The sequence below is a fragment of the Felis catus genome, chromosome B2, assembly GCF_018350175.1.
Source record: "Felis catus isolate Fca126 chromosome B2, F.catus_Fca126_mat1.0, whole genome shotgun sequence".
NCBI lineage: Eukaryota > Metazoa > Chordata > Mammalia > Carnivora > Felidae > Felis > Felis catus.
Window position 1 is genome coordinate 122,461,755 of NC_058372.1, and position 12,900 is coordinate 122,474,654.

Here is a 12,900-nt window from a genome sequence, read left to right on the forward strand (position 1 = left end):
TTTCAGCATGTCTTTTCATAGAAAAAGGCATTCTTTTGCATAACCACAGCTCAGTGATCAAATTCAAGAAATTTGTAGATAGACTATGACTATATCATATCCAAACTTCACAAATTATTCTAATAAAGTCATTTTTGGAAAACTTGCTCTGATCCAGGATCCCATTCAGTCATGCAAATGCACTTAGAGCACGATATCTGGTATCCGTTATCCTAAAACAATACCAGAGGCTATCTTTGACTTTCACAACATCAGCATTTGTTAAGAGCACAGGCTGATTATTTTTTAGAGTGTCTTTCAACTTAGGTTTTTCTGATGTTTCCTCTTTCAGGGGGGTTGGCTGTGCATTTGAAGCAGGAACAGAGCATTGGCAATGTTGCGTCCTCAGTGCATCACACCAGGAGGCATGTAATGTCACCTTCTCCCATTATTGGTGGTGTGAACTTTGACTACTTAGGGAAGATAGCGCCTCCTCCACTAAAAAGCTACGCATATTTTCCTTTCCAATTAGTAAACCCGTAAGGAGATACTTTGATACTATAAATTATCCTGCTGCTCTTTAAACTTTCACCGAATAATTTTAGTGTCCACTGATGATGTGGGCATGAAGCAATTATCACCATAAAAGTTGCAAAATGGCAATTTTCTGACTCTATTGGCTCACACTCTCTGCAAGGAGGAGCTTCCCCTTCTCATTTATTTACTTACTTAGTTGCTTACCCATCAGTATGAACTCGTGGGTTCTTCTTTCAGTCAGTGGTTTATAACCAGCTCTTCCACTATTTATGTTGATGCTCAAAGTTTCCCCTATTTGTTCACAGGGACCCCCTTCAGGTCATCTCCTCTGTCATGTTTAAATGATCTCATCATTTATCAACCTCTCCCTTATCTTCTGGCATTATAAGAAGTTACAGTCCTTCCTGTACTTTGCTGCCCCGGTCCTAGACTCGACCATTTCCTCAAGGTGGTCTGGCTCCTTTTAGTGAGAAATTGTCTTTTAAAACCAAAATCTGGAAGCTAGACGTGTGACTAGGGTGTTGTTGTTTCTAGGTTGGATAAAATGTGCTCTGTTAAGTGCATAGTTCAGCTCATTTTGACAAATTTATACACCCGTGGTCAATTTTCAGTCTGCATTGTACTTGATCTATTAGCAGCATTTGATACTGAGGACATCTTCCTCCTTGCAATATTGTCTTCACAAGGCTTCTGAGAAATGATCGTTTGGGGTTTTTTTTTTCCCCCATACCCACTGGATAGTCCTTTTTAGTCCTTTTGATTTTTCTCTGTTCTTCTCTATATCCTTTCAAAGTTGAAATACTGCGGAACTCAGACTCTGATGCTTTTCTCATCTGTATGCATGCTCACTCCCTAGTTAATCTCATCTGACAACTCTCGGATTTGTATCTCTAACCCAGTCTTCTCCCCCAAGCTCTGGGTTTTATAGCTACTTATTTCTACCTGACATCTCCACCTGAATTTCCAGGAGACATCCAAATTCAGCACATGCAAAACTGAAATCCCCTGTACAACTGCTCTACCTGCAGCTCTCCCGTCTCAGGGGATGGCAGCTCCATTCTCCCAGTTATTCAGGGCAAAAATTGGAAGTACCCAAAATATACTCTGGATCCCTCCCTCTACTTCTGGTTCCTTCACTGGTCTCCCCCCTGCCCATAATCTCTTGCCATCATCTCTTGCCTGGATCATTCCAATGACCTCATAACAGCAGAGCCTTCTTCAGATCCTTTGTCTCCCGTTCTCTACCCCTCCCCAGCTTGCACTCTCCCCAAAATAAATATTTTTTAAAAAATAGAAAGAATTTCAGCCAAACAGCATTTCCAGAGAACAGCAGGTTTTGCCTGGTCTGAATTAAGCCTTTGCATGCATAACAAAACCTAAGGAACAAACTGATTTTGGTAGGTGTCTACCATTGGGGAAGGCCACATTGCCCACTGTTTCTCTATCCATTGTGATTCTGAGTTTCCTAAAGGAGAAGGGGAGATGGGAGGAAGCATCAAAGAATCCAAAATTTCTTTATATATGAACTGTACGTTTTTCTACTAGAGTGTTCAATTTTTATTTTTTTAAAATCTTTTTTAGCGTTTATTTATTTTTGAGACAGAGAGAGACACAGCATGAACGGGGGGAGGGTCAGAGAGAGGGAGCCACAGAATCTGAAACAGGCTCCAGGCTCTGAGCTGTCAGCACAGAGCCCGACGCGGGGCTCAAACTCACAGACCGCGAGATCATGACCTGAGCCGAAGTCGGCCGCTTAACCGACTGAGCCACCCAGGCGCCCCTAGAGTTTTCAATTGACTCCAGATTCAAATTGGGCAGAAGATGTCTCTTATGTGACCCTGGAGTGACTCATAGAATTTCAGCTGAGATAAGACATACCTTGACAGGCATTCAGATAATGTGCTTGGAGTATTTCTATAGTCACCACAATGTCAATAGTCAAGTTTTGAAAGGCCCATGTCACATGAGTATTAAAATATCTCTCCTGACAGGATCAGGCTTTCATGGCCACCAGTAAAAGAGAATATACTCCATTACAAAGTAGACACCCTCTCTGCTTCTCGTCAGGGAAATCTAGGTCCCTTTTGAACGGAGAGTATTGATTCCTTTGCCACTGATGTTCTGGGACATTAGGAAACATTTTCCTCATGTATAAGCTAGTGTATTTAATTCAGAGAGTGTAGGATGAGAACCTGGTCTAAATTTTTGAGACTTGGCTTTAATATCACAGAAAAAGCATAACTACTCCTTTCAAATGCATGCAGAAGTATGTGGATTTCATTTACAAAGCATACCAGTGTCATTAATAAGAAAATGATGTTTTTAATTTATATATTTCATGTCTTCCAAAATTACATTCAGAAATGTCTTGATATTTTAATGAATATAATATATAAGAAAGGTCATTTTCGTTCTAGAAGAACTTCAGATGTAGAATTAATAGACTGTATTAATCTTTTCAATTTATCTCCTTTATAATACATTGTATTTTTACATAGTGGAGAAAATAGGGTTTATTAAATATATAACTTCTGTATTTGATTACTTTCCACAGATACAACACACTCAGGGGAAATTGGCACCAAGAAAAAGGTGAAAAGACTGTTAAGCTTTCAAAGATACTTCCATGCATCAAGGCTGCTTCGTGGAATTATACCACAAGCCCCTCTCCACCTGCTGGATGAAGACTACCTTGGACAAGCAAGGGTGAGTCAGTTACCTCTCTGTTCCCTCCCATCAGGCTAGTGGCCAAGAGCATGTGCCTCAGTTGATAGCACTGGGGTTAGAGTCCAACTTCTGCCACTGAGACGCTCTGTGATTCTGGCTAGTTAACACGTCTGTACTTTTCTTCAAATATGAAATGAAGTTAATAGAAACACCCACCCATAGGGCTAATGCAGAGATTAAATGAGGTAAAGCATGTTTACATGTTTTATATATTCATGCCTAGCACATGCTAGCTATTTTCATTTTTACAAATGGGCAAAACATTGTGCATAACAGTAAGTAAAATTTTGAACTGACGGATTACCACTGAGAGAATAACTAAATCTTTAAGCCCATTGAATTATCTCCTTGTAATAGCTACACTGAAATTAACCCAATAATTACCAACTCCTTTTTTTTTTAATGCTTATTTATTTGTTTTGAGAGAGAGAGGGAGAGAGAGTGAGGGAGGGGCACAGAGAGAGAGAAAGAGAGAGAAAAAGAGAGAAAAGAGAATCCCAACTAGGCTTCACTCTGTCAGCATGGAGCCTGATGTGGGGCTTGATCTCCCAAACCATGAGACCATGACCTGAGTGGAAAAGTGGAAATCAAGAGTCTGGTGCTTAACCAACTGAGCCACCCAGGCACCCCCAGTAATTATCAACTCTTAATTCCATTTACATATATCAATACAGTGCATTGTCCTTTGTATAATTTTTATTTCATTCAAATAATTTTCACTAATTTTACAATTATTTTTACCATTCATTGATCAAGGGTTGAAACTAACATGTGACTATCCAAAAAAAAAAAAAAAGGTTAACAAGTTATCTCTAGCCTAAACTGTCAAAGGAGTTTAAATTTCAAGATAAACTGTCATAGTTTAAACAAAGTCAGAAGTAGTGTCTTAGAGTTTATATGCTATGTAATATTATGCTATCTATATACTATTAAGAAATATATACTATTAATATATAGCATTAATGACTAAGCAGCAAGTAATATCAGAAGAACTAATTCCCAACATTAGATCTAAAAAAGGTGGGGGTGGAAATCACTCCTTCTAACAACTTAAGTCTTGAAATTGAGTGAATGTCTGGTTGGTTGGTTGGTTGGTTGGTTGGAGAAAAAAGAACAAGCCTGAGATCCCAGCACTGGGGCATCAATGACAGAGCACTCTCGTGCCCCCCTCCCCTGCCGAGCAACCACCCCTCAAGAGAGGTGACACAGACATGTAGAAAGAACTGTGGGTCACAAGTCAAGAAGATATCAGGGATCAAGTCCTGGTCCTGCCTTTAGTATTTGACTTGGGTAAAATGCTCAGCCACTCTAAATCTCACAGATAGCCTATTATTCTTTCATTTTTCTGATAATGTTGTGAAGGTCCATGACAAGATTTGGACTTTATTGGAAGATGCAGGGAAGACCTGTAGTGGCAGGAGAGTGAGCTTGTCCTTACTCGAAGTGGTGGCTTTGAGAGGAGAGAGGAAGGTCAGTCGCAGAAGCCATAGTGAGGGTAGAATCAGCAACCACAGCTTTGCATCTGAGAGTTAAAAACCATCTAAGCATGGGGTATTTAAAAAAGAGAAATAGGATGATAAGTCTACATTGGACAGCAGGTCTTTAAATTATCCAGTATTTGCATTTGCCCACTCCAGTTTCCTATCTGTTAGAGTGTGTTAGAGTGGTTCATTTTGCATTTAGTCCACATCGAGCAGAATAATGTGCTCAGCAATCATTTTTATTTCATTTTTTTTTAATTTGATGTAAACATTCTCAAGTATATAGTAGTTTGTGATGTAGAGACTTTACTGAACTACAATTTTAACAGATAGCAAATTTCATGTGTGCTTATTATGTACAAATACTATTCTAAGCACTCTACATACACTACCTTATTTAATACACACAAAAGTCCTCTGAGGTAGGCAATATTATCAGCCATATTTTTCATATAGGAATCTGAGGTACAGAGAGGTTAAGGAACTAGCCCAAGTTCCCACAGCCAGTAAGAGATGCAGCTAACACTGAACCAGCCAGTTTGATTCCAGAGCCTGTCCCTTTTACACTGTTGTTATTAGTACATAGAGTAAGGCTTGTTTTCCCACAGATCAGACAGCAGTGTGCTACTATCTTCAACTTCTCAATTGTTTAATTCATTGTCTGAAAGTAAATGTTTAAGTCTCCGTTATGATTCATTGGAGTGCTGTTTTTTGTTTGCCTTTTCAGCATATGCTCTCCAAAGTGGGAATGTGGGATTTTGACATTTTCTTATTTGATCGCTTGACAAATGGTAAGTCACCCAAAAGAATTCTATTTTCAGACACTGTTATTCTTTTTCCTTTTTTTTCCATTTTCATACGTCTGCAGCCACTCGAGAAGGGCCAGGGCAAGGGAAAATTGATTCAGATGAAAAGTAAGGACTGAATTAGGCCTTAGAATCTTAAGACCATTTCCTTCTGGCCTTGATGATCCCAAAGGAATTTGGAAACCACAGATTAGATTCTTTCCTCGCAGAATACTTGGGCCACATCCAGACGGAGGAAGTTCATTGTTAGTGGGTGAAAACCAGAAACATTAAAGCTCATCTGATCAGTCCTGACTCTTACAGGGCAGACATTTGTACATTTTCATTAAGTGAGCTGAATCTCCCCCAGTGCAAGTATTGTTCAGAGAGGCTGGGCATCGTTGGAAGAAAACATTAGCTGACGGCAGTGTGTAAAAGTGTAGGTTGCAGCTGAAGGGGAAAATAGACATTCCCATTGATTTCACTTTTAAAATCATGGTGCCTATAAAGATTTTGCTTAAGAAAATAAAATCTGATTGTACATTCATCTGCCCATTAAACAAATGCTGATAGGCCTAGAAAGCCAATGAAAGGAATCCTATCTGATGCTGACCTTCACATGCTCCACCATCGACCAGGCTTGTACTTTAAGTCATTACAGATGGTTTTCTCACCATTCCGTTACTTGACAAATAACATACAGTTGAGAGATGCAGCCTAAGCCCATGAAGCCGAGCTTCACACTGTGGAAAACTAACTAGCCATATAAGGATGGACCCCACAATCTTATATTTCACTTTGCTCAAATCAACTGAGAAGTGGGTGCCAGTAGATGAAATCAGCTGTGAATGAAAGGATTTGTTCAATGATATTTGTTCAAAAGAGAGTATAATCATGACTCTCATAGAAAAAGAAATGATTCTATGTCAAAGAATTTAACTCAGAGAATTTAACCTGTCAAAGATTTAACTCAGTTAGAGATCCAGTAAGATGCTACAGCTAGTTAAAGGAAAATTCAGAGAACAACACATATATAAACAGTAAGAAACGCTCAAATGAATTTATAAGTAGCTGTAAAACTGGGAAGAGAAAATCTACTGCATTTTCACCCGAGTGATTTCGTTTGCATGTATATGGACAAGAACCACTCGCAGTGCTGTTAGTTACCTACAGCTTTGAGAGTTATGAAATAGCTCAAAGACAATGGAAGCTGCAGAAGCACAGGATCAGGCACCCTGGAAGAGTGTGTCTAGGCAACACTTAGTTTTCCACTGAAGACATCCAGTCATCATCTTGGTCCATTTCAAAGTCTTTCACAAATTCTATCATGCTTTTAAAATTCAAACCCATTATTCTTTAATAAATTAACACATTTTTATTCAGGAAAGAAACAACATTTCCTGAATGCTTACAAGTCACTATTGCTTCAGTTTTGCCTCTCTGATAGTTGTAAACTATCTCATGGTCACATCTCATCTTGGGTGATTTTGAATGGGGAGAACAAGCAATGGCCATTAAGCAATGCGATGACTTGGATACCCCTGTGACTCTAAGAATTAATTAGAAGCAACTTAAGACACATTGCAAGTGACTATTAAACTGTGTCTTTAAAAAATACACACACACATACACACACACGCACACACACCCGTGTGTGTGTCCCTGATACAATAGTCAGACTCCTTCTAACTCTTAATGCTTTCATTGCCTTTGGCATAGAGTGAAGGTCTGAGCTAGCTCTTTTCACTTGTTTGGTACGAGGCAACCTAGGATCAAACCACAGTCATAGTATCCTTTATACTTGAAAGAGTTCAAAACTAACAGGGAAAAGGAGACCTATCAGAGACCTTCCATTACAGAAACTTTGGATTCTTTTGTCAGTCTTGATAGTTCAGTGGTGATAAAAATGTGTTGAAATAGGTGACTGTTTTCCTGTAGGAAACAGCCTGGTAACACTGCTCTGCCACCTCTTCAACACCCATGGACTCATTCACCATTTCAAGTTAGATATGGTGACGTTGCACAGGTTTTTAGGTAAGTCTTTATTTCCATATTCTACCTCCTTTCCCCTGAATTATGGCAGTCCATAATATTCTTCAACGTAAAGTGGCAAGAACAATAGCAGGGTAGATGAAGACCTCAAGTTAATCTTAAATTATCCCATCTTAATTTTAAAATATGGTTTACCCACTTAAATCCTTGAAAACACTATTTACTTGATTAGTCATATTTATAAGAGATAAAAGCTACATAAAGAAAACAATCAAGAGCATGTAACTGTTAAAGAAATTACTGATCTGCTTACATATCAGCAAAATCCCAGTTAATGTGCGCCTCAAATAATTCCAATCTGGACACGAGTTGCTGAAAGTCTTCAATAGACTTTTTTTTTTTTTTTTTAGATAATAAGAACTACCATTTATGTAGTGCCCCCTACATGCAAGATGCTCTCAGTATATTATCTCTAACCATTTCAACAACTCAGCAAATTGGGTGTTGTCACCACCATTTGGCTCACAGTTAAGGAAAAGTAGAAAGACATTTCATAACTTACTCAAGGTCAACACTTGTAATTGGCAGAGCCTCAGTCCAAGCCCAGGTCTGTCTGACTTGAAAGCCTGCCATGTTTCCACTCAACTCCGCCCCATCACTCTCTATCAAAAACAGCCCCAGTTCTTACTGGACTTTGTGCACATGATTATTTATCTGCCAAATTATCCAGGGCACATTTTTAATCACCATATAACTTCCTGCTGCCACTTAGCTTGTTTCTGGCTCCTTTGATGTGCCCTATGGCTATGCTTTGGATTTGGAAGCTGACTTAATGCCTCCAGAGTAAAGTAACAGTGACATGAGAGCAACAGAAGTAATGACAACCAACCCTATCTGGTGCTTAAATATGCTGGGAACCCTTCTAATGACTCGCATATATTAATACATTTAATCCTTAGAGCAGCACTTTGAAATTGGAACTATGGTTATCCCCATTTTATAGAGAAGGAAACTGAGGAAACTTACGGTTAAGCAATTTGCTCAACATAAATACTAAGTGATAGAGCCAGAGTTTAAATGTAATTGTTTTTAAAACCTGTAAAATAAGTAATATGTGGCACAAAAGAAATATTTGAAAACAGCTCTAACGTGGCTCAGTTCCAGAAACACAAATGACCTCAGGCTAATTGAGTTTAGATTTCTTGGGCAAGGTAATGGCCACAAACTGGCCAAATAATGTTTATTTGTCTAAAGAAGGAGAACACAAGATACTTTGGACATGTGTATGCACACAGAGTAACATAAAGACTGTAGAAATTTGATGATAGAAATAACACCAGAATTCAGAGCAAAATTCGTAGCATGGGCTGAGAAAATATGGCCACACTTGCAAATCTGGATATTCTGTACACACTGAATATATTGCATCCTAAGCATGCCCTGACTGTTAACTAAAGCAGACTAATTGCTTCTGTAATTAGCAAAACAAAATGGCCTTGCTTATGTCTCTACTCGGTTCCAAGAGCACTCTGGTCCTTACATTGGAAGAGTATGAGAGAGGCTAACTTAAATCTGAATAAGATAGAAATAAAACCAAGTTCTCCATTAGGTCAACCCAGTACTTTGAATTTCTGTCTGAAGCAACCTCAGATTTGTTTTCGTCAGTGTTTGCTATTCGAGTGATAAGCCAATCTTTGGACATCAGGGGTCTGATGCTCTTTAAAAGGAAACCTCTTTTATGACATATTATTCATAAATGGCAGCAAACTTAAATAATTAAACTATAGTGTGAAATAAAGTTGTCCTTTTCCTACATATTTATTTTTCCAATGAATGAAAGCCTTGATGAATGCCAGAAAGGGGTGATTTATGAAGGTGGTGAGGAATCCCAAGGGCCTCACAAATCCTTTTAGCCTTTCTCCCGTCTGCCCTCCCCCTCCTCCTCACTAAAAACAGCCCAGTAGAGCTGCCAAGCTTGCAAACCACATTTATTTTTAAAGGATCCCCAGGCTGCACATTTTGGAGACACTGATATTTTTTAAGTAAAAGGGACCCTCAACAGTTCAGAGCTAGTCTGCCCTTCCTGTTTTGGTTCTAGCTGATTGAGTTATCTGTTTGCCTCCTAGTCATGGTTCAAGAAGATTACCACAGCCAAAACCCATATCACAATGCTGTTCATGCAGCCGATGTCACCCAGGCCATGAACTGCTACCTGAAGGAACCCAAGGTAAAGCAAGACTCAGCCACCGCCTCAGCATTGGAAATGCCAAGTAAACTGTCTGCTAAGCCCCAAATCACCCAATATATCAGAATAACTGTGTATGGATCATTCACAATATGAACACAAATTATTTCTACTAAAGTTCCAGTATCAGCTCTGAAAATTATATGAAAGAGAATGTAAATTTTCTGAGTTTTTTTTCTCATAATTTCTGTATTTTTGAGCCTGCATTAGGACAAAAACAACCCTCTCCGTGACAGTCTACATCTTAGATATCTTCAAAACTCTCAAGAAATCATTTTGCCTTGGAACTTTGCCACCAATGTTACCAGCAGTGAACTTTTCTGGGAAAATCTCCCACCTCATGTTTTTTGATCAATGAATAGAGTCAAAACTCCTCAAAACTCAAGCTCCATTTCCTATAAGCCAATGGGGCATCCTGATTCAGGCCCAAGAAAATTGTGACTTCAAGGATCTCAAAGTATGTTCTGATGCAACAAACAAATCCAATACTAAAAACATAACAATAATATTCATTAGTTGAAATATAAGCATTTTTAGCCATATAAAACTTAGTTGCTAGAACATACAGGATGAATTTTCTTAAGCTTTTTCAAAAATGATATCCTAGTCCAAGTCTCTGTTTAGTTCAGTTTTAGTATCAATCACTAAATATATAGATGCCAGACAGGCATTCCCAAAACAAAACTGGGTAGATGCCTCATCCTTATAAAATATCCCATTAAAGGTTGTGTTTTTAATCTGTAAGTTGTCCAAAAATTGTAATATATCACACCGTAGTATATTTAAATTTAGTGCTAGATTTGCATTCTCCTGCTTGGTTTCTTAGTGAACCAAAAAAAAAAAAAAAAAAAAGACAGATTCTTACACATTCCCCCACTATTTATTACACATTGAAGAAATATGCAAATTTTGTAATTCAGCCCACTCTTGATTTCATATTCAGTGGCAATGATATAGTGGATGGTTGAAATACACAAATGATTTTTTTTAACTTGTCCATTACTTTGGCTTTAAATTTTTCCTTCATTCACTGCTTTCTCAAGGAGCAAGGCTGATTTCAGGCTCTGCCTTCTCCCCGCTCACCAGAGAGCAGTCTTGCCAACAGGAATACCACTGCACCAACAAAAAGAAACAGATGGGAAGCCTGGGTGGCTCAGTCAGTGAAGCATCCAACTCGATTTCGGCTCAAGTCATGATCTCACACTTCGTGAGATCGAGCCCTGCACAGAAAAAAAGAGAGAGAGAGAGAGAGGAGCAGTGGGAAGAGGAGAGTAGTTGAATGAATGATCCAGAAAGATTTGACTTGCTTAATTCCCTTCCATGCTGTCCTTTCCTCCCTGCAATTCCATGTGACTATCACCTCACTGACTGCTTCAAGAGGGTAAAGGTCAGGATGAAAGCCTAAAAACTACTGTGCAAAATTATGTGCATAAACATCAATCAGTCTGCCAATTTGATTTTTTTAACAGCTCGCCAGCTTCCTCACACCCCTGGACATCATGCTTGGACTGCTGGCTGCAGCAGCACACGATGTTGACCACCCAGGAGTGAACCAGCCATTTTTGATCAAAACTAACCACCATCTCGCCAATCTATACCAGGTAAGGGAACCCAACATTGAGGCACAGTTCAGCCAACTGCCTTAGGCCCAGTCCTGGAGCCTGAGTCTCATCTTTGGAGTTAACCTTTTTTCAGGGCCAGCCTCAGTGACCATAGCCACAGAGCATGGATTTGAAATAGGTCTAGGATATCCCAAGGTAAATTAAATTGGTATCACAAGGTAGATGAAATTGTCCAATGTAAAACAGGATCTCTGAGCCTACCCTCTCAGATGTGAGAATATCTGTCTCCCTGGACACCGTCTCATATATAACGGCCAATTGAAGCCAGTCCTTGTAGGACCTCTATAAATGATACTTCCCAGCTCCAATCCTAATTCAAATTTATGTCTTTAAGGCATTTCTGAACTTGACTGGCCTCTAGGTCAGAGTATGTTATCAAAGACAATAGGCATATTTTGCTGTTCTAAAATGGTCAGCAGTATGAGTAGGTTGGCCTGGAGAACTTTTATCTCTGATGTTATTTAAAATAATAAACTTTAAATCATAAATGAATAACTCCCAGAATTTTTAGTATGGGTCTTTGGAGACCTTTGGTTGTCTGTCACAAAATCATTGCAAACAAGGTGGTCATTGATCTCAATTTTAGTAGATCTTTTGAAAAAACACAGTGCTGAAAAATTCCTGACAGATCCCTATAAAGCACAAGTGGAACTTGAAAAAAAGAAAAAAAGAAAAAAAAAAAAAAAGCCTTTCTCCATCCAATTGATTGATTAGCTTTTAACATCAGTAGGAACTGGCATTCCAAGGTTTATGGATCCACGTGGCCAGCCAGCACCCGGAGCCTGGATAGATGTAGCCACATAGAAGGGACAGGATGACAGAACTAAGAAAGATTTTGTTGATGAGCTATAAATTAAACAAAGAAAAATAAAAAATAAAGCTAAACTTTCTAAAGCATCTCACAAGCTAAATTTATTACTTAGAAAAACATAGACCTGAATGATGGGACTGAAAGCCCCCAGATGGATTTTCTATTCCTGTCAATTCGGGTTTTTTCAAATGTCTTTTATTAGACAAAGGAAATCAATCAACAAAATTGGCTACTTGATCCATTCCCATATAAAGTAAATGCTTACATAATTCTAGTTTCTCGTCACCATATAAATTATGTCAATGAAGTTTAAGAGAGTATCAGCTGTGGGGCACTTGGATGGCTCAGTAAGTTAAACTTCTGACTCTTGATTTTGGCTCAAGTCATGATCTCACGATTTGTGAGATAGAGCCCCAAGTCGGACTCTGCACTAACGGCATGGAACCCACTTGGGATTCTGTCTCTCCCTCTCTACCTCTCCTTGCTCTCGCCCTTATGTGCTCGCTCTCTCTCTCTCTCTTTCTCTCTCAAAATCAATCAATCAATCAATGAGAGTGTCAGCTGCTACTTACTGATTTGTACATAAAATGAGAGTCGTAAAACTGTACTTTGACATGTAATATATATAAAACGTGTAATGAATTCACTTTTAAGCAGGAAGTTAAAAAGAAATACTCCAGATGTTAAAAACAAGAAAGTAGTTGTAGAATTTAATAAGAAT

General features: G+C 38.8%; 1 protein-coding gene across 5 annotated transcripts in view; it reads left to right on the plus strand.

Moving 5' to 3' along the window:
- Positions 1–12,900, plus strand: part of PDE7B (phosphodiesterase 7B) — a 579,566-nt gene that overhangs the window by 534,532 nt on the left and 32,134 nt on the right. For all 5 annotated transcript variants that reach the window (XM_045058098.1, XM_019831281.3, XM_045058099.1 and 2 more), the window contains 5 exons: positions 3,071–3,222; positions 5,452–5,515; positions 7,448–7,543; positions 9,628–9,728; positions 11,216–11,347. In XM_045058098.1, the coding sequence (XP_044914033.1) occupies positions 3,071–3,222; positions 5,452–5,515; positions 7,448–7,543; positions 9,628–9,728; positions 11,216–11,347 (545 nt within the window). The remainder of the gene's footprint in view (positions 1–3,070; positions 3,223–5,451; positions 5,516–7,447; positions 7,544–9,627; positions 9,729–11,215; positions 11,348–12,900) is intronic.